This window comes from Triturus cristatus, chromosome 4_1 (assembly GCF_964204655.1).
Source record: "Triturus cristatus chromosome 4_1, aTriCri1.1, whole genome shotgun sequence".
Lineage (NCBI taxonomy): Eukaryota > Metazoa > Chordata > Amphibia > Caudata > Salamandridae > Triturus > Triturus cristatus.
Window position 1 is genome coordinate 1242969791 of NC_140585.1, and position 22423 is coordinate 1242992213.

Consider the following 22423-nt stretch of genomic DNA (forward strand, 5'->3'; position numbering starts at 1 on the left):
GCACGTGCTGGAAGTGACATCTGCGCCACCTCGGCATTTTCAGTTCCCTTCTTTCAGCGCCAGCCAGCGCAGATCCATGAAGAGCTACCCTCTGTCACTTTTTGATAGACTTTTTTCGACGTTTGGTTGCCGATCTTTGGTGAGTAGGTTTGTTCCTCTGTCAAAGACTTCTGGATTCAAACCGTGCAGTGCCTGCCATCGCATCATGTCTGTGACTGATCCACACTTAATTTGTTTCTGGTGCCTGGAGCGCGGTCATGACCTGAAGTCGTGCTCCGACTGCTGGGCCATGGCTATAAAGGCTCTGAGGGAGCGGTCGCTAAAGCTGTTTACGGCCCGGCATTCGGGTTTGATGCAATTTGCTCCGGAGATCTTGTTCCAGCCGAGAAGACAGTCCGGATACCACTCCGGGAGTCCCAAGTCCTCATTCTCGCCCCCAAGCCTTTGAAGTAGTCTGGCCGGTCAGGTAAGGGGCATAAGAAACAAAAGTCAAATTGTGCTTCCACTTCTTCAGGTCCACCAGACAAGTGCAGAAGCTGCACCTGGGTCGGCTCCACAATTCTCTGCATTTCCATGGAGTCCAGAGCCACCCCGGCCCAGTTTAAAGAATTCTATGACGCCATGTGCTGTATGTTGGGACAACCTGAACCTCCCTTCATGATTTCAGTTCCCGGAGGCTCAGCGGTGACTCGATCGGGTTCTGTGCTGGCAGCTCTGGTGCCCATGTCCCCCAATGGACCCGGATCGGTGCCAGTCTTGCCTCTGCGACCCCCCCTGGCAGCATAAGTTCTATTTATATCACCGTCGACCCGAGGCTTGGGTGTGCACTTACCGACACAGATTCCGGTGCCAACGACACTCTTGGGTACTAGGTCGGTTCCTCAGACTTATTTTGAGGGGCTAAGAATTGAAGAGGATTGTGAGAGGTCACTTGCCCTTTACAAGACCAGCCTGAGAATGAAATAGACTGGTATGAGAAATTGGGTGAGACCAGTAGACTAGATAGCTCCACAGATTTTGGCCTGTTTTCTCCCCCTACCATGGCTACGGAGGAGGGAGCTCCGTATGCTTTGGTGGTGAGAAGGGTAGCCAGGTTCCTGGACCTTCAGCTCCCTTCGGTGGAAGTCAAAGCTAAGGTCTTTACTGAGGTCTTGCAGCTGGGTGTCTCCTCCTCGGAACCCATCCTGCCTTTCAACAAGGACGTGATCCAAGCCCAGCACAGGGGCTCCCGTGACTAGGACAATCGCCCGCAGCCATCGCCCTGCACCTGATGACCCTAGATTAGTCTCCAACCACCCAACCCCGAGAGCTTGGTGGTTCAAGCTTCTACCTCACAGGGCGTGTTCCTTTCTGCAGTCCTTGACAGGAAATCCAAGAGGCTGAATAGTTGGGACAATAAAATTAATTTTACCACCGGCCTTACATTGGGATCAGTGAACAGTACATGCCCATTGGGCCATTAAGACCACTCCTTGTAGGAAACAGTTGCACAAGTGATGCCACAGGTCAAGGAGAAGACCCAGAACTTTCTCTCCCAAGCGGTATCAGATGGGAGAGATCCTGCAAATCTCACCTTTCGTTGTGGGTGGACACCACCTACTCGCTTGGTAGAGCAATGTCCTCAACAGTGGCTGTTTGACGCCATGCCTGGCTGAGAACTTCTGGCTTTTTTGGGGATGTCCAGGCTTTCCTTATGGACATGCCCTTTGTTGGCACCCTCCTCTACGGATACCAGGCAGACATGGCACTGGAGTGCTTAAAGAACTCATGGGCTACGGTTAAGTCATTGGGCATCTCGGTGACCACCCTTCTGCTTTTTCTCTCTTTTGTGGGCAAGGAAGGCGCTTTCAGCCACGCCAGCCATATCCCAGCAACAAAACAGCGCGTGTTCAGCAACCTGTGTGTGGACGTGGGCGCGGCTCCTTTTGACCCCATGGGTCAGGCGGCCAGAGGTCAAGTCAGTCTGCTCCTCCACCTGCAGCTTCTAATATTTCCTAGTCCGGTCCTTCAGAATCATGGGTGGTCGGATGGTGGCAGGATTAGCCATCATTTCTATAACTGGCAACACATCACATCGGACAAGTGGATTCTTCAAATAGTCTGAAAGGGCTATTCCCTACCTTTGGAGACTACCCCTCCCTCCATGCCTCTGACTTAAAACCGGCTGACGGAGGGCCACCTGGCCTTGGTTCTGGAGGAAGTCAGGACTCTCTTGGGCAAGGGAGCCATAGAGATGGTTCTGGCACCAGATGAAGGCTGTGGTTGCTATTCCTGCTACTTTCTGTTCCCAAAAAGGACAAGGGCTGTTATCCCATTCTAGATCTGCGATCCTTCAACTACTTCCTCAAAAAGGAAAAGTTAAAAATGCTCTCTCTATCTCAGGGCTGGTCTGCCCTGGACACTTGATAGTAGCATTGGACTTGCAGGATGCCTATTTTCACATTCCTGTCCTGCCTGGCCATCAGCGCTACATGCGGTTCATGATAGGCTAAGCACTTTAAGTTCACAGTGCTCCCTGGTCTCACCAAGGCCCCTCGGGTGTTCTCCAAGATGATGGCGGTCGCAGCTCATCTGCGCAGATCAGGGGTGCCAGTATTCCCCTATCTCGACAACTGACTGTTGAAGGTGGGTTTGCCCCAGACTGTCCCCTCCTACCTCCAACTACAGCAAATCTCCTGCTTTCTCTGGGGTACACTATCAACGTGCCAAAGTCACACCCTTTCAAACTCCACTTCATCGGAGCTGTTCTGTACGCTGTTCAGGTTCTGGCCTATGCTCCTGAGTGGCGAGTCCAGGATATTCAGTCTGATACCGATGTTTCAGCCTCCATCCTGGATTTTGGTGAGACCGACTCTGAAGCTATTGGGCCTCATGGCCTCTTGCATTCTGCTAGTGACACATGCCAGATGGGACCTGAAGTTCCAGTGGGTGCAGCATCACAGGAATTTCTCCAACACGGTCCAGATCTCAGAGGCATCTGCATAGGTTCTGCAGTGGTGGCTGACCTATACAGATTGGGTCAGAGGCAGACCCTTCTCCTTTCCCCTACCAGATTACACAGTAGTGACAGATGCTTCACTCCTGGTATGGAATGGCCATCTGGGTGAGGTGAAGATCAGAGGTCTCTGGCGAAATCTGGACTCCAGATCAAGTAACTTGAGCTCCAAGCGATTCGCTTGGCATTAAAAGATTTTCTTCCTTCCATGAAGGGAAAGCTGGTTCAGGTGTTCATGGACAACACCACCATGCGGTACTGCAACATACAGGGCGGGTGGGGTCCTGGACCATTTGTCAAGAGACCCTGCATCTCTGGACATGGCTGGAACATCAGCAAAAAGAAAAATTGATGGACAGAATGCAGAACAATGTGCATTCACCCCAGTACAGAGATCTGGGCCTAAATCCATGTTTTTTTCTACTCCCCATGCCATTCCAGTTTGAACCCAGCAATCTGCAAATCAGTCTTGACCCTGCTCCCTATGGGAACAGTCCAGCTCGAACAGGGCATATCCCTGTTGGTTCAACACCTGGCAGTTTCGCTAAATGCCAGAGCAGATTACCTCAGCCATCAATGCCTATCAGATAATGAATGGCATCTCCATCCAGAGGTGCTGGAAGGTCTCTCTCAGAAGTGGGGAGAGCCTTGTTAAGATCTGTTTGCCTCCCCCGAAAACATGAAATTACAACGGTTTTGCGTGGTGAAGTTTCCAAGGCGGCTCACGCTCTACAAAGCTTTTCGTCTCAAGTGGAGCTCAAGCCTCATGTATGCCTTTCCGCCATACCACTTCTGTCGAGGGTGCTCAAGAAGATCAGGAGTGACCAGGCCAAAGTCATTTTTGTGGCTCTGGACTGGGCATGGAGAGTATAGTATCCCTAGCTTCTCCAACTGAGCATCGATCCTCCGATCAGGCTGCCCCTTTGACAGGATCTTCTGTCGCAGCAGCAGGAAATGGTCCTCCACCCGACCTGACAATTCTACCCCTTCTGGCATGGAGATTTAGGGACTGCAGTTGACTGCATTCGACCTTCCTGCCAAAGTCTTTAATGTTATTTTGGCAACCAGGCTTTCCTTTTCCAAGACCGTGTACGCCTGCTGGTGGAAAAAATTTGTAAAATATTGTACAGAAAGGTCTATTGACCTTCTTCCTTCTTCCCTCTCTCAAGGCCTGCTCTTTATTTTCATCCTTGCCCAGCAAGGCTCTGCTCTGGGCATTCTCAAAGGGTACCTTTCGGCCTTCTTGAGGCTGCTAGACCAACCGTCCATATTTAAATCCCCTATTGTATATAGATTTATTAAGGGGCTTGTACATATGTTCCTACCTGCCTTTTTCATCATACATCAGTGGGACATTAATTTGGTTCTCACCTTCCTGATGTGTGCTCCATTCGAACCGCTTCACAATTTCCCCTCCTGACTGCTTTCCATCAAAACCGGCTTTAGTGGCAATAACATCTGCCAGAAGGGTGAGCGAACGAATTACTGGCTGTCACCCAAGCCTCTTTACCTGACCATTTTCCCTGATAAGTTGGCGTTGGCACTAGGGCCTCTTTTTTACCGAAAGTGGCAACACCTTCCCACATGGGGCAATCGATCACCTTGCCCACTTTCTATGCTCCTCTGTATTCCTCTAAAGAGAAGGAGCGACTCCACCTTCTGGACCCAATAAGAACGTTGTTGTTCTATCTTGACCGCACTGTAAAGTATTGGACGGACGTTCGAACAATGAAAGGTCTTTCGCTGCAGAAGAGTACTATCTCACGATGGGTCATCCTGTGCATCAATATTTGCTACACTCTGGCCAAGAAACAGCACCCTGAAGGCATAAGAACTCATTCCACCAAAGCGAAGGCTGCGACTAGAATGTTGCAACTTGGTGTTCCAGGCCTTGCCATTTGACAGGGCACAATGTGGGCATCACTGTACACGTTCACTAAGCAATAGTGCCTGGATAGTCCAGTCCAATGGGAGCAGCCTTTTTGGCAGCTCTGTCCTGCAGGACTTCCTTGTCTAAATTTGTCTGCAGTCCCTCCTCCAGGGATGGTATTGCTGGGGTATCTATTCTAAGGTAAGGAATCTGCAGCTATATATCTCGATCAGATAAAGTTACTTCTCTTCGGTAACGCCTTATCTGGTAGAGGCATAGTCTAGCTGCAGATTTCGTATCGACCCACCCATCTTCTCCACACTGCGGACAGGTTTTTTAAGGTCAGGGCCGATCCCTTTCAGGGCCCTAGTCCAAAACACACCACTGTTGGTGCGCTTCATTGCTCCGGGCTTCTGGCGTGGAAAGTCTTGAAAAGTAACTGACTTCAGCGTGTGGAGGTTGTAGCCTATATAGGTGATGCGGACGACGACATCACATGGAGCCAACCAATGCCACCTACCAGTGCACAAGGGTAGAACTTGAGCAAAAGTGTTCTGGATCCAGCCTGATGCCTGGGATATTCGAAGTTGAGGAATATGCAGCTAGATTATGTCACTAACAGATAAGACGTTCCCGAAAGGAAGTAACTTATCCGTTAATGCATTTGGTGAACACAGTCAATAAATGAGACACACACTCAAGTAGAACTCAAGAGCAATTTAGAAAAATAGCACTTATGTTTTTTTTTATAAATCTAAACACCAAGAACTTCGTAATTGGGCAAGTCCTTTTCAAGTTATTACATTTACAGTTCTTAGGAATGTTGGCATATTGCGTTTTTTTTTTTTTTTGCGGTAATGCTTTTCCTATAGAGAAAAGAACATTTACTTCATACAGGTATTTGCAATAGGATTTTTAATGTTCCCTTTAGGTTGTGAGGTATTAGGGGGCCAGCGTCCCAAGTCCCACTAGCAGTTCGGGTTTACCTGCCCTGGTGTGCCCGGGTGCTGAGGTGCTGGACGAGTTGGTAGCTACACCATCGTCCAAGGAGTGTGGTGTCATCTAGAATTAGGCTGCAAAGGGGGACTTTGGGACAAGTGCGGGAGCTCCCAACGTGAGGCTCAGTTTGTGAAGGACCTGAGAGCAAGGGGGGGGGGGGGGGGGGGGATCAGTCGGTGTTCATGGACCTGGGCTGGGGATCTTGAGTGCAGAGGCTTTTGGTCGACTAGCCCTCATGCGTCGTAGTGGTCACAGTTCTTGGTCTGGACCAGAAAAGGAACAAATTAATACAACTGGACCACTCTCGGTGCTGGCATCTGTGGAGCAGACGTCCCTCATCGGCTGGTCGGTTTTTGGATAGTTTGAGTCCGGATTAGACTCTAAACAAGCATTGGTCACGTCAAGGGGTCCCGTACCCCAGGTACTGGTGCAAGCAGTCTCGTAGGGGTCTGGCGTCTCCAAGCTTGGCAAGGAGACAGATCTGATCTTTGAGTACGCTGACCTTCTCCTGGGCGGCTACTGCATCGGTGGGCCCAGTGGTCACCAGCTGCTTGGAACCGGACGTGGCGGTCGGTGGCTGAGTGCAGGGAAGTGATTCCTCCAATCCAAGGGAGATGCTGACTGAGGCATTTGGAGGATGCACAGCTTCAGGATGAGTTGGGTAATTGCAATAGTCTAATCTGGAGTGAGCAGGCAGGGTTGTGTGCCAGAAGTCCACAGAAGTCTTCTGTTCTCGCGTCGGTCGTCTCTTCAGTGTCCTTCTGGCAGGTGAATCTGAGGTTCTGATGTTCGGTGGGGGGTGACACCTAAATACTCAATTTAGGGGTGTTAGGGGAGTGCAGAGTATTAGTCAATGGGCTACTCACCCTTGATCATTACGCCCCCTATATGGCCACTACCCTGTCCCAGTGTTCCTTATTCTGCCATCACCAAGACGGGGGCACATCAGACAGCTCACCTTAGGGATGTGTATGACCTTGGGTTGCTTCATGCCTCCTTGCATAACTAACTTCTCCCCTGTCCTGCTGCCTAATGGGCCTCGGGCAGTGGATGGCACTTCCCTGGTCTGGGGAGAGCCAGGGTTGAATATCAAAGATGGTAGAGGATTTTTAAACCTCCAGCCTTGATATGCTGATTTACTAGCCATCCTTCTGAAGGAGGTGTAAACACCTGCCAGAGCAGGCATTGTTGCTGACCTCTCATAGAGGGACTCTAACCTTCTAGGGGCTCGCAAGCTCATCTGTGGTGGCATGCTGGACTAGTATGGTTCAAGGGGTACCTCTAAGGTACCTTCTGGGTGCACGCATTAATAAATCCATCACTGGAATCTGTGTGGGTTTAGTAATACGAGGTGTTTGATAACGAACACCTTTGGTTTCAGTGATGCCATTATGTAGCTAGGGAACTCGTAACGACCAGCGCCCACTACATATACTTAAGATGATTTCCCTGTTCACTTGCAATGTCCAAGAATGGCTTTGGGCATCACAGGGGCATGTCTGCTCATGCACATATGTCCATACATGTAATATTATCATCTCTGCCTTAGGGCTGTAAAGGCTGCTGTAGGAGTGACTTGAATATATGCATGCAGTCTCTGTAGGCATTGCGCACAGGATGTGTGCCATGTCATCTCCTTACGAAACTGGGTTTTTGTTGCAGTTGTCTCTCCACTTTTTGGCCTCTTTTTAGCTGCTAGTTTTCAACTCGCAGTGCACTGAGGCCTGCTAACCAGACCTTGGTGCCAGTGATCTTTCCTTAAAACAAGGTGATGTCTAATTGTACACCATTGGCAGAGGCCTTTAGCACCCCTGTATGTCCCTAGTAAATGGTACCCCTGTTACCTAGGGTATGGGTACTAAAGAGGATACCGAAGTGCAGCAGGAAATCTTATGCCACCTTTAGGGACCCACACACAAATTTCGCACAGACTACCATTGCAGACAGTGTGCCATGGTGCGAACCATGAGTGAAAATATTACATGGCACACTCCTGTGTGCAGTGCCAAAGTCACTGCATTTAATGTGTCACCCCCACAGCAGCCCTCTGAGCCCTAAGGCATGGTGCATTATATTTTATGTGAGGACACATCTATATGAGCAGATATGTCCCTTTGATGTCTAGTTCTATTACTAGACATTACAAGTGAACAAGGAAACCACCTAAGGTATGTACTGGGCACTGGTCAAAACAAGTTACCCAGCTACATAATGGCTTCACTGAAACGCATGGTATTCGGTATCGAACACCTCATATTAATGAACACACACTGATTCCAGTGATGGATTTATTAATACATTCACCCAAATGGTACCTTAGAGGTGCCCCTGAACCCTACCAGTCCTCTAGTGCTGGTTGACTGGTCCTGTCCACCCTGCCACCACAGACTAGTTTAACCCCCTAGGAGAGGAGAGCCCCACTCTGAGGTCAGAAACCATGCCTGCTCATCAGGGGTCGTTTACATCTCCTCTGGCAGGATGGCTAGTAAAGTAGCATGTCAATGCAGGGAGCTTACACGAGCACACACCCTTTGATATGTGAACCTGACCCATTTGGCACCAGAACAGGTGGGAAGTTAGCTATGCAAGGGGGTTTGTTGCTAGTCACCCCCTGAAGTGGGCAGCTGAAGTGAACACGAAACCGCGAATTCCAGCATTTTCTGTGTGGTGGAATTAGGAACTCTGGGGCAGGGTGATGCCCACTCCCCACAGGGAAAGGTCATCTAGGGGGTGTAGTGACCCCAGGGCTAGGTAGCTCATTTCTACTACCCTTCACTCCCCTTTAATGCCAATAAGTTAAGTATTTTGGGGTCCCCTGGCACCTTGAAATCAGATTAGACTACTGGGAACCGGGGAAGAAAGGATTGGCGCAAAACCCTGCCAGGCTGCTTGCACTTTGATTATTGCTAGGACCAACTTCGCCAAGAGCTGGACACCTCCCAAAACCCTAGGAGTGCCCATCCCCTTGACCACTGGGAAAGTTCTCCCTTGGAGTACAGGAGCTGCTCCCCTGCATCTGCAAGCACCTCAAAGCATCTGCCGGTCCACCTTGTTGCTAGCCATCAGGCTCCCCAAAGGAGCACCGCAACATCTAAAAGGTCTTCTTGCTCCAGGAGGTCAAATCCTTCTTGTTACCAAGGTTGGAGGTGCCAGGACCCCCAGGAAGCACCCAGCACCAATACCCTGGGTGCCAGAGCAGTTGCAGCAACCAAGGTTTGTTGGTGGTCTAGTCCAGACTCTAACAGCATCAAGTGCAACCTACCATCAACTGACATCCGGATTCAACAGGCCAGCCCCGAGAGTGGCCCTACTGCTCTGTTCCCCTCTTCACCAGGTCACCAAGAGCCAGAGTGAGCCTCTGAGTGACTTCAACCAGAAGCCACAAAGAACCCCTGCACCTGCGCTTCACAGCCCAAGTCCGAGGAAGTTGACGGTGCCAATGTTAAGCCCACCTTTGGGTTTGGACAGACTGGTCCCCCAGTTGCCGCCTGCAGCCTCTTTCTGCATGGACAGAGAATCTTCACTCGGATAAAGCACCTCTGCACCCAAGCCCCTTAGTCTGAGTTCAGGTTGACCGACCATGTCAAAGACCCTCAAGACTTGAACCTCCCTGTAGGTTCAACTGGACTGGCTCCCCAGTCCCTGCTTCCAGCCTCTTTTGACAGGTACCATTCCCAGTTGACATAAATGGGGCACCCGATGCCGAAATATTTTTCTGCACCCGAATGCCCTAGAGCCTACCGAGGTGACTTCTTGGTGCTGCCTTGGACCTTGCCCCATACTTATTCCAGATGAACAGTCCTGTAAGTCTTTGACAGGTGACCGTTTGTAGTATAGGTTTTTATTTGTCGGGTAACATTACTGCTTTAAAGCTACAAATACAGTGCATTTTCCATTTCTTGAAAAATCACTGTCTCAAAGTACTTAACCGATTACAATGATCTTGGTGTCTAAATTCATATAAAAATCTGTTATTTTTATAAATTGGTGTCTGATTTCTTTGAGTATGTCTTGTTTCTGACTCTGTGTGCAATTGATACTTAACACCATCAGCTGATAAGCCTAAACTGCTTGCCCACACTATCACAAAAGAGAACATTTAGTGCTATAATTTTTGCCTGGACTGTCTGCACAGTGTACCTTGTTTTGGTGCACTATATAGAGAGACTGCTTCCTACAGTGTCTTCACTTTTGTCTGCACTATTTCACGCAGTCTGTAATGGAAGTCTAAATGAGTGTTGTGAAGGGTCCCTTAGGGTGGCACAATACATGCTAGCTCTTAGGGACCCTCTTTGGTACCCATGTCCTCGGTATCAGTTGTGCTTTTTAACGGGAATTACAAGAGTGCTAAAGGTCTTGCCAATAGGGGAACAATTGCAGTTTTAGGGAAAGAATTGGCACTGGGGACTTGGATAGCAGTAACCCAGTGCACTTCTATCAAAATTGCATCAGATACTTGGCAACAAGTGGGGATGACCATTTCAAAAAGGGCACTTTTCTACAACACCTAAATGCCTGTCTTTACAAGATCAAAATTGCCTGGCTTACAATTTTGGCCACTAATGGAGAGACCTTTAAGGTTGAATAAATGTTATTGGTATCCCTCCCCCAAAACAGAACCCCCCCCCTTCCCCTCCCGATTGTTTATTAGTTTCTTCCATGATGATTCTCTACCATGACGTTCACTGTATTCGCTCTCCCTATGTTGCCCCCTCGGGTCCGAGCCTGGTCACATTTGAGTTGGCTGGGTTATAGTAGTCGCCAAGTTTGGAGTTTTCCAGCATAGTTAATACTCTCTCTTCTTGCAGTAGAGCTCCTTAATGTCTGTTTGAAAATCACAGTAGGGGACCGCCTAGTTTGTAGTTTCTCCCAAGGCACTTTTAGAGAGCTTTTCTATTCCCAGAAGCCACCCCAGCCTCCGTGGGCACCATCCTTTGCCCCCATTGAGACAAAATCCGCTATCTCTCTGCCGCTTAGAGGAAGGCAATATGCCGTCCCTTCCTGCCCCTCAGAGGTTAACTGTCCTCATCTGGATAGCCCAATATTATGACCTCTGAGCATCAGTCCCAAGTCACCCTTCCCCGTGATCATATAAGTAGATGACAAAACACCAGTCCAAAATGGCTGAGTTTTCAGGCAGGATTAAAGAAAGTGTTAATGACCCCACCGCCCCACATCCTCTTCAGCAGTTGGGGCTCCTCTCTCTGTTCATATGGGCAAGCTGCACTGGAGTAATGCTGCCCTTATAGGATTTTAAGTGTTTTCTCCCTTCCGGCTGAGCCAATTTTTTTCTCTGTACCTGGACCTATTTTGTGTGTCAGTCCGTCCCGCTTTCATGTCGTGTACAGAGCCACACAGTGCCACCTATTGCGAGCCTGAATATTGCTGACGAACTCTCCAGACTCAATTTGGCGGTTGAGAATTTTATACAGGTTAGAGTACTCGCCAGAACGAGGGTTACAAAATGTAACCCACTTGTTCAACACCATATAAGATGTCCTGTGCACTGTGAGTTTCTGGGAGTGATCACAAATCGCCACAAAACAAAAATCTCTACTTGCAAGGCAAAATAATTGCAGCAATCCTGCTTAGCACTAAATTGCAGACATGGGCAAAGCATATGATTTATAGCACTCCAAGTAACAAAACCGATTGTTCGTGAAGTAACTTTATCCGGTTTTTGTGTGTGATTTTGCCAAACAAATAAGTTGTTTAGCATGTATAAATAGTACTCAACGCTGCAACAAACAGAAAAAACCTAATGTGTGACCTGCCAAAGCCACCACTTAATACAAGGGGTATTACACCTATGACACGCTTCAAGTAATGCTCACCCACTGTTCCACTTGTGATCTTATTCTGTCCGTATTACTGACTGCAAAAATCAGATCTTCCCTATCGCATATCTTCTTAGGTTTTCGTTGGTGCTGCCTTCCTTACTTTTTCCACCAATTATTCTTTTTGTATGCCTACAGCTATTTAATATCATATTGATTGCTGTAATTCTGTTTTCATCCAGTGCCAAGTCCAGAATAGGCGAAATCTGATTTGTTTTAAATGCTTGTTTATATTTAAAGATTTTGCTGCATACGATTTTGTAAAACTAACTTCTAGTTTCTCTGTTGAACAGTAACTGAGTGCATACTGCGTGAGAAGATGCCCTTGCCATCATACTAGAATCTTGATTCTGTCCCTCATAGAAATTGTTGTGCTAATTTCATGCCGAGAGGCACATGACAATGCAGTACATATATAAAAATATAATTATTCTATAGAAAGCATATATTCAGAATTGGATGGTGCAATAACTCGCTTAAATCTGGTGGCTCTGCGCAGCTTCAATATTTAGATTTAATGACTCCTTTATATGCAGTATTTTCTTGCAAAATGTGTTTATTTTTAGTTCAGTTTTCACAGTGTTGGAAGAATTCCTGGTTTAGGAGGTAGGTTGTTAGACATACAGAAGGCAATGGTATACTAAACATTGTAGTCATGTTTGTATGGAGGCATTGTGGTTGTCGTGAAGGATGTTTCTCCTTTGCTTTTGCTTCAGTGCAGTCACTCAAGTGTTTAGATGCAATTTTATTCCATTTCTTCTGCAGGTGCTTCTGATGTTGACGAAGTTTACAGCACTATGAAGGATGCCTTCCACTGTGTTGACCACTATCCACCGAGTATACTCTACGCCCAACTGTGCCAGCTCATGGCACTCTGCATGGGCAGCCATGATCCATACACTACAGCTTATCTAGTATCGGAGTCTGTGGCAGTCACCACACGGCATCAGCTGATCAGCAATATCCACAGGAAGCTGCGGTGAGTGAGCTGATCCTATGAAACAAAGGGGTTATGGGGGCTGGATGAAAGTAGGAGTGGGCCAAAAGACAAATTGAGGATGCATGAAACTATGAACAGATCAATGCAATGTAATTTGGTCTTTGAGTAGTGAGACCGTTGCATGACATTACGCTAGGGGAGCAGAAGCTAGGGTTCATGACACCAAGTGACGCAAGGTGTAAAACCAATGTGGGGTACAGGATTTTTGGGGATCACTAAAACTGATCACTGCATGGAATTGGCGATTGTGTGTAGTGGGTATAGGAAACTGTTTAAATGTGGTTTGAATACTCTGGAGGACTTGTGCCAAATGTGGTTGTGTGAATTAGATTTCCTGATGGATATTTCAACCACAGATCATTCACCTTTAGAAGATCAGGCACCAGACTGGATCTGGAAAATGTAAACCGCATTGGTCCCAAGTGCTGGTAGGTGGCACTGTGCAACTCCAAATGCACTTTGTTTCACCCCACATGTACCTAGTTTCACCCCAGAAGGGTCAATGGTACCACCTCTTGTCTACGTCAGTTCATTTCGCTGTGTGCCTTCATACCCTGAACTTCTCAATTGACTTTTATTTTTTAACTTACTTTATTCAGTGTGCAAGGTAACTAGGTCTCCTCTTAAGACTACAGGGTTTAAGGCTTGTAGGGATTTTCGAAAACAAATGGCTGACAGATTTCACCACCCCACCTGAGATTTTCATCTGTTTAAGTTCGGGCCGTGACTCAAAGTCCTGTGAGGAGTAGTGCCTTATAAGCCCGAAGGTGTTTCAACAACACAAAGCTATACATTGCTGTCCACTGAAAGAAGTGACGAAATGCTCTCAGTTGAATGTTAGGACATGTTTCGGCTCTGAGGAGTGTTCACAAGACCGTCCTTGTCTCATTCCATGTCTTCCGGTAAGTCAGAGTGGAAGCACAAGAACATGCGGGATGTGTCACAGTCCTGCAACTCAGCCCTAGGAGTCACAAGGACATAGTCTTGCTCCTGGTCCCCAGCCGAGGAGCCAATTTCAATGCTGATCTTAATGCACCTGGAGTTTCTGGAGACAACGCCGCAGATGGATTCTTTCAAAGGGTCCATGTTGGACATCTTTTGAACTCGTCCAGATCCCTATGCAGCCTCTTTAGGCCCCAAGGATCCACGGAGACCTCCAGTCTGCTTACTGTTAGGGAGTCTGCCTTTAGCGCCACCTGTGTCTCCTGCACCGCCTATACTGCCCTTGTTTCCTCACGGATGCTGGAAACAACTTTCAATCTAGTTGTGAGAAGTTGGCCTGGCATATGCTGTCCACTAGTTATAGGGGACACCTTGCACCAGTCCAATTCGACTATTAAGGTGATGGGTTAAAAGACAACCTTTAAAGAAAGCTATCCTAGTGGTAGCTGTGGAGAGCAGCCTGCAGGCTAAGTCTTGAAGGAGTGTTAAGCTTATTGTTTTACCATGGATAACCTCTTGAATGACCAAATGAAAGAGTAGTCCACACAGGTATATATTCAAAATATATGTATTTATTCTCAGAACAAGTCCCACTAGTCTCTTGTGAGGCTGGAGGTAAAGATACAATTCAATAAAGCATTTATAGCAACAATAAATAGCACTGGAATCACAGGGCCCCAGGGGGGGACCTAACCATATATTAAAAAAATGGTATAAGAACCACGACAGTTCTGCAGACAGGGCCTAGGGCACTTAGGATCTCTGGCCCCTTACGAAACCACCCACGGGAAGCGTGTGTAGTGTTTAAACTACAGTCTGGATCCCTATTAAACCCTATGGGAAATGTCGCGGTTGGTAATTGCAAGAATCTGGACACTTCTAGCAGGAGTTCAAGTTCAGGAGTTTAGAGTTAAGCTCTTGGAGGGCCCACACCCACGATAGTACCGAGGTACCACTGTTACCTGCCCCAGGGAAGCCGGGTGCATAGGTCGTTTTCGGTGTCGGGTCGATGTCTCGTTTTCAATGGAAAAAATGTGAAGAACTGCTGCTGGCGTGAAGCGTCGTCGATGTCATGCAGATTGAAGATGTAGATCTTGAAGGTAAGGACCTGAAAGCAGAGGGGGCCTTTGGAGAAAGAGCCCATCAATGTCTGGTGTTTTCAGGTTGAAGACGGGTAGCTTGGATCAGCCACGGGGTCCAGGAGGCTTCAAGGAAGGCCACCTTCTGGAGGGCGACTGTCCCACGAAGGATGAAGGCCGCTGCGGTGTTAGTGTCCGGATTGGATCCACTAAGCCTTGGCAACCACAACCCACGCAAGAATCAGAAAACGGCTACGGTGCAGACCCACGAGGTCCGAGCGAGGTCTCCAGCGAGGAGACTGTAGAGCAGGCCTGGAGCAACCAGGGGAGCCCTTTAAAGTAAAGATTGACCTCCGCTAGGGCCCACCAGTCGAGAGACAAGGGACCGCGGGAGGCAGCAATTTGGAGTGCGTAAAGATGAGCCCACGGGTCGTCGGAGCGGGCTGGAGCGTCGTCCTTTGGCACAAGTGATGCTGAGAGGTTGGCTCAATGATGGGCCAAAGCACAACTTCCCCACTGGTCGGGTTCGTGTGCTGTGCAAGAGGTGGCTGGTGTCCTGGGGTATTGGGTATCTTGGCACCCACGGGGTCCACGGTGCTGAGCTTTGCTGTGCACACTCACTGGCCTCTGGGATGCTTGGGAACCCACATCAGGGTAGGCAGAAGTCTTCGTTGTCCGTAGGAGCAGCGGAGTTCCAACCGGGTCACTTGCAGTGTTTCAGGTGCCTGCCAAGCAGGGGGGTAACTCCTTTACCCCAAGGGAGATTTCTTCATTCAGCTGAGCGGTAGCTCATCGAAGGTTCAAGTCTTTGAAGCAAAGTTCTCGTCCAAGATTAATCTGAGGCTCTGGGGACCCTGCACCCACCTTTATCCACGCATTAGGGGAGTGTCTAAATCAGAGCCCACCAATGGGAGTTCAGGTGGGAAAGGGTGACTACACCCTCTCCCCTTTGTGTGTTCTCCCGCCTGGGCAGGGGACAGGATCCCCCTGAACCGGTTTGAGGCGGTGTATGCAGAAGTAGGCACTGGGGAAGCCTACGTGCAAGTTTGAAAGACATCCTAAGGTGCACCCACCCAGTTTCAATCCACATAGTCTGTCTGGGTAGGTGGGGACAACTCCCTGCAACAAGATCCCTATTGTCCAGCTGCCGTGGCTGGAGTTCTGTCCAGCAACAGGCAGCCAGAATCGTGTGGGTGGCGGGTAGCATCCATTTTGTACTACGTGTGCTCTTTTAAATTGGTGTCTAAAATCTGCTGCTTTTACCATATCACCCCTCTATCAGGGGGGAATCATGCCCTCATTCCCATGGCTGGATTCGGGGTATGATTCCACGATGTTTGACACCAAACATGACATGGTTCTGTGCAGCCACTCAAGTTATCACGCTATCGCGATTACTTATAATGCGGTTAAGAGTATATGGTATGGCTGTACTACAAACAACCTCGCAATAGTTTTAATGAAGGTTGTAGAGGGGCCCTACTCAGGTAGGGATTCCCCCACTCACACATCTCAGCACCCTGCCTTGTAGGATTAGCAAGGCCTGCCTTAGGGGTGACCTATGAGGATATATGTGTTGTATTTAAGTGGGATACAGGATACCTATATCCCTGTAAGGGGTGCAAGTACCACCTTACCCAGACTACAGTAGTGGTCTGGTGGTGTCAGTTTGTATGGCTGTCCCAGGGGTGGCACAATAAGTGCTGCAGCCCCTGGTAGGCCTCTGAGGGAGCCATGCCCTGGGTACCTAGGGTACCATCTACAAGGGCTCACAGGGTGTCCTCGGTATCCAATTGGTATGTACCTAAAGTACTCCCATCCGTTTAGAGAGGAAGCAGATAGGCTGGGGTCCTGGCTAGCAGGGCCACAGCCTGGCTAGAGTAAAAAAAAAAAAAGTCAAAACATCAGCAAAAAGTTGGGGGCAACTATGCAGTCGATGCCACTCTCCTACACTAGTCCTGAAATTCAGACCAGTCCCTTTGACAGACAGTGCCAGAGGAAGACTCTGTTTCTATAGTCGTTTAGGTCTGACTCCAAATTGAATTTGTCCCGGCCCTAACAGAGTTCACATCCCAACACCAAACCGACACACCTGATACCCATCCCAGTCTGACAAAACCTTGCATCAGCTTCAGTCACACACTAGCGCTCCAACAACTCTTTGTGTCTGATTCTGGTCAGTCAACCTGTATTTAGTGATGACAATGCAGATGGGGACTGTTTTCGCCCAAACCTCTGAGCCCTCACTTCAATCAATGAAGTTCTGAATCTGACGTTCTTATAGACACTTAGTATAAGCCATGTTCTGTCCTCCAGTGAACAGGCAGGATGCTGGGTGTCCCTCCAGTCTAGAAAGATTGGTGGTTCAGGCTTCCATCAGTCGGGTGACCCCCAACTCATTCCCTACAACTTGCCTAGAAAGCCATTATAAATCCAGGCATTCAGGAATTTCTTTTTTCCTTTGGCCAGCCCAGCCCTAGCATCGATCAATGAGAGCTGTGTGCTGAAGAGCTATTTCCAAGCTCTATGGGACTTGGCTGGTTAGATATGGTTAGTAGTTTGCAAGGAATTTCAGGCCAACCAGGCCATAACAGTCCAGGATAGTCTCTATACTGCAGAATGCATCATCTGGTCTGGACACTGCAGACTGCTTGGGCAGAGTAAGTGGCACTAGTGTGGTACTTAAACGGCATGCTTGAATAGGAACGACTAGCTTCTCCGATGTGGTACGAGCAGCTTTAACATACTGTTCGATGAGTCTTACCTTTTTGACAAGAGCGCTGATTGAGCGTTGGACTGCTTTAAAGAAAGCAGCAGGACACTGTACTTTCCTTGGGCCTTTCCACCCCTGCGAGACTGTACCCTCAACAATTTTACCACTTTAGTGGCTAATTGTGGGAAGCTGACTATATACTATACCAAAATGAGCTATAGTGTGCAGTGTCCAGTGGTTCCCCAGAGGTTTTACAGAGACTAAAGTAGATAGTACTAGTGCTCTCTATTGTTGTAGTGTGGGCTAGCAGTTAGGCTTATCAAAGGGTAGTGTTAAGCATTTGTTGTACACACTGTGGAAATAAATGAGACACACACTCAATTAATAAATCCGAAACCGATCTATAAAAATAGTGCTTGGTTATATTTATTTTGCCAAACAGAACTTCGTCTTAGGTGAATAGATTTTGTAATAGAAATATATTTCAATTTAAAAAGCGCAATTTTCAGACTCTGCAATGTTTACCTATGGGAGGAAGAAAACATTCAGCATACATATAGGTAAAATCGACTTATGAGACCAGTCTTCGAAAGTTAAGATCAGTATTGGGTAAAGTTCAGTTAGGCACCAGCACAGGAGGCAGCTGGGTGCAGGGTGCAAGTTTGAGGCCATGCAGAGACTGCAAGCGACGTCTGAGTTTGGGAGAGGTTGGCTCATGGTGGGCTTCGGCTCTGGAGTGCTGGGGAACCTTGCTGCGACTGGTGGGCCACTTAGACTCGGGCCTGAGGTATCTGGTGCAGAGGTGGGACCGGAGTAGGCTTTGCGGTTCCTCAGGCCAGAGTCATTACTTTTATGATGGTTGTTGGGTGAAGAGGTTCGCTGTTCTCATGAGATCTTGGTCTTTATTGAAGGCAGGCAGTCCTCCTAAGGTTCTAGAGGTCCCTGGGCAGCAGGACCAGTCGTCCTTTGGCGCAGAATCATTGAGTGCTTCAGACAAGCCGGTAGGGCTGGGGCCAAGTCAGAAGTTCTCTGCAGTCTACTCTGCTGGTGCGGCTCTGTGGTGTCCGGATCTTAGTTCGTCAGGAACTGAAGTTCAGGGTCTAGGGATAACGCCTAAATACTAGATTTAGGGGCGTTACAAGGGAGTGACAGATGGTGTACAATGAGCCCCTTACCTGGGGTGTCTACACCCTCCATTATGCCCAACTCCTGTGGGAGGGGGACATAGAGCTAACCCTGATTGGATAAGTCCCAACATCTTCAAGATGGTGGATACTGAAGTGTACTTCCTCGCCTCCAGCACCTGAGGGGTGGACTTGACAGAGGGGACCACACCTCCTTTTCTTTCTGTTTTCCTGCCTCTCTGACTGTTCAAGGGTGGTGAGGACAGAAAGGGGGCCTGCTCCCTTTAACAGGAGAGGCTGGGGTCGCATTACAAAGGAGGCAAGGCCTCTGAAGCTCCCTGCCACGGATGGCTCTTCCTGACCAGGGGTAGGTGTGAACACCTCCATCCAGGAAAGGCATTGTTCTCGAACTCAGAGTGCGCAAGCACTCTCCCCATGCGGTCAGAAAACTGTCTGGTGCTAGCAGGCTGGCTCGGGGCCAGTCTGTGATCACACTTAGGATTGATAGGTCTCAGGGCCAAGTCCAACAGGTGGCAAAGGATAGCATCTGATAAGTGGATCCTTCGGTGAGGCCATGACCTGCCATTCTTTTTAATCCCATGACATCTCCATCTTTCAGAGGAGCACTTGTCCTCCTTGTTCCAAGAAGTGCAGGCTCTTTTGACCAAAGGAGCCTTAGAGAGGGTTCCAGTCACAAAAATTAGAACTGGATGTTACTTCCGTTATTTCCTTGTGCCAAAGGTTTGTGGTTTTTGTCCATTTTGCATGCAATTTCAAGATGCTTGCACTGTCCCAAGTTCTGTCTGCCCTGGATCCAAATGTCCAAATAGCAGATTTAGACCTGCAGGACGCCTACTTTCAGTTACCCCACCGGCAATCCCACAGACTCCACTTGCGGTTCGAGGTGGTACAGGAGCAGTCTCAATTTGCCATGCTTCCCTTCGGCCTCACCATTGCCTGTAGGGTGTTGGCAAAAGCGATGGTGGTTGTTGCAGAACACCTTTGGAGGTTTGATTCCAGTTTAGTACTCGCTTCGATGAATGGCAGTTGCGGGCTTGCAACAGTCAGTTGGTGACCGCTTCTACAAACCTCCTGACATCACTGGGGTTCACTATCAATTTCCTGAGGTCGCACATGACTCCTATGCCGGGGGCTTCAGTTTATTGGAGACATCTGTCTATGGTGCAATTTTGTGACTTCCCTCCATCACTAGTCCAGGACATTTGAATGATTACCCCCATGCTTCAGCCCTGGTCCTAGGTGTTGGTGAGAAGCGGCTATGAGGCTTCTGGGCCTCTTGGCATCCTGCTAGTCAACCATAGTAGTGGGCATATGTGGGCTCTGCAGTGGAATTTTAAGTCTCAGTAGACCCAGAAGAACCTCTCCGATTCCATTCCGGTTTCAGGAGAGACTTCAAAAGACCTGCAGTGGTGGCACAGCTGCAGTTTTACCAGTGAAAGACTGCTCTTCCTGCCCCATCCAGAGTGGAAGGTGTCGAAAGATTCATCCCTGCTAGGATGGGGAGGTCATATGGGAGAGGTGGAGATCCGAGGCAGAGGCTCATCTGCACATCAATCTGTTGGAGTTATGGGTCATTCGTTTGATTTTTTTTTTTTTGAAAACCTTTATTAACCATAGTTGCATCAATTGGCAATGTACAGTTCTGCGCCAGAGCATCAGGTCGGCAATGTTCGAACACATGCAGTCAAATGAGTAAACACAGCCGTTTAGCCGACAACCCGGAGGCCCGGCGGCGGAGTTCAGTTGAACATAGATAGAGGATTCAGGTGTGTGCATTGCGTATAAGCGAAGCGATGGTGCTTTTCTGGTATGTATCGCGTCGTTTCTCAGCTAAAGCGCATTGTCTGCGTGTGAGGGGGGCGCTGTGTAGCAGCCCGCTGCGCAGCATTGTCAGCTAGCCCCTAGGGTATGGGTCATTCGTTTGATGCTAAAACCCTTCATACATCCATCAAAGGGAAGTTGGTTCAGGGTCTAACAGACAACCCTACTGCCATGTGGTACAGCAACACAAACTGGAATGGGGTCCTGTGTACTGTTAGGAGACACTTAGTCTCTAGGGTTGCCTGGAGCATCAGGACATTTCCCTGGTCGAAAACCACCTTACAGGATTTTTTCGAATGTCAGGGCTGACCAATTTAGCATGCAGTTACAACCCAAGGTGGCCCAGGGCATCTTGCAGTAATGGGGAGAACCCAGGCTAGATCTTTGTGTCACTTTTGAACACATAATGTCAAAGATTTTGCACAATTGCATTCCAAAGAAGGCTCTCGCTATTCCCCCCCCCCCTCTCCCTATCTGTTGCACGCCTTCTCTCTCAATCTCTTTTTCTCTCTCTCTCTCTCTCGCTCTCAATCTCTCGCTCTCAATCTCTCGCTCTCAATCTCTCTCTCTCTCTCTCTCTCTTTCTCTCGCTATCTCAATCTCTCTCTCCCTTTCTCAAGATAGAGTGGAGCACTGGACTCCTATAAAACTTTCTGCCACTGCCTCTCCTGCCCAGAGTTTAAAAGATCAAGAACTGGCCCAGTGTATTCCAGTGGCTCTGGTTTGGGCAAGAAAAGGGGTACCTGGAACGTCTGGGCATCACGATCTGCCTTCTGATTAGGCTGCTACTGCAGGAACCTCTACTGTCGCAGCAGGGTCCTGCACTAGTGCCTGTTTAATTTGCACCTTCATGTGTGATTATTGAGCAGCAATTTACTGCATTTTATTTTCCTACCGAAGATGTGGATGCCATTCTGGCTTCTATGTCCTTCTACAAAGTCTTTCTATGCCAGGGCTGAGACAAGTTTGTTGCATGGTGTGGCACACACAATACCGGCCTATTAGAGGCCAAACTTTCCCAACAAGGACTTGTGTTTGGCACCCTAAAAGGTTATCTGTAATCTCTTTTGGCCCTTTGAAGTTTACCTCACCAACTGTTTGTGGTAGTTTGCGCTTATGCCTTTAATTTTGTTTTCCACACAAGAAAAATTGCATCAACAAGAGCTTTGTGGTGCTAGTCGCCATCTTCATAGAGCTGGATAAAAACAAATGTTTACTGCAGAGGTAGCCCATTTTTCCTATTTTTGTGCTTCCAGTTTGTGATGGAAACCAGTGTGAAACCCATGGGTGATTCCCCCGTGATATAAAGCTATAGGTTTTTGAACAGTAGACACAATTCTGAATTCAGCACAGGGTGATCTGTATAGATCCCTCAAGATTTTTCCAAAGAAACGGTTGAAATAAAGAAAAATTGATAACTTGTAGGGAAAAAGTCATTTATAAAGTTTTCATCTGTAACTTTTTGTCACTATGGCCGATTTACAAAAGCAAAATACCATTACATACACGAAATGCTTTTGGTTGCGGGATATATAGGATTTGGTGGTTGTCACAGATACCGAAGTACCCAGAGCCAACAACTGAGCTGCACCTTGCAAATATTTTTCATTGTGTGCTGAGTATAGACCCAATCATGAAGATTATTATCTTGTGAAAAATGGCTATCAAGGAAATGTATGTATTTCTGAAATGGGATCAGATATGGAGTTTAGGAGCAGTGGTTATTTGTACATCTCTGAATTTGTAGGTCCCCATACTAGCATGTGATTTAGAGGGCATTTTTTAAAATGACTTTCTTATACACTGACTTACATTTGGAAGGCACAAATGCAGCAAAATCCAGTTGGTCATAACAAATGTTCTGCTATGCTATGTTCCCACATTTCTCCTGATAAAAGTGGTACTTCAATTCTGTGGGTAGGCCTAGTGCCCATGACAGGAAGTGGACGCATCACATTTTTCGACACAAAACTGACCCCTTTTTTGCAATGTGGCCAACTGTGGATTTTGGGCCATAGCTCA

At 48.1% G+C, this 22423-nt stretch overlaps 1 protein-coding gene across 1 annotated transcript in view; it reads left to right on the top strand.

The window, feature by feature from the left end:
• The window catches only part of ESPL1 (extra spindle pole bodies like 1, separase), a 470161-nt gene that overhangs the window by 305729 nt on the left and 142009 nt on the right, over positions 1 to 22423 (top strand). Inside the window, exon 21 of the mRNA XM_085654666.1 lies at positions 12467 to 12680. Coding sequence (XP_085510792.1) covers positions 12467 to 12680 — 214 coding nt within the window. The remainder of the gene's footprint in view (positions 1 to 12466; positions 12681 to 22423) is intronic.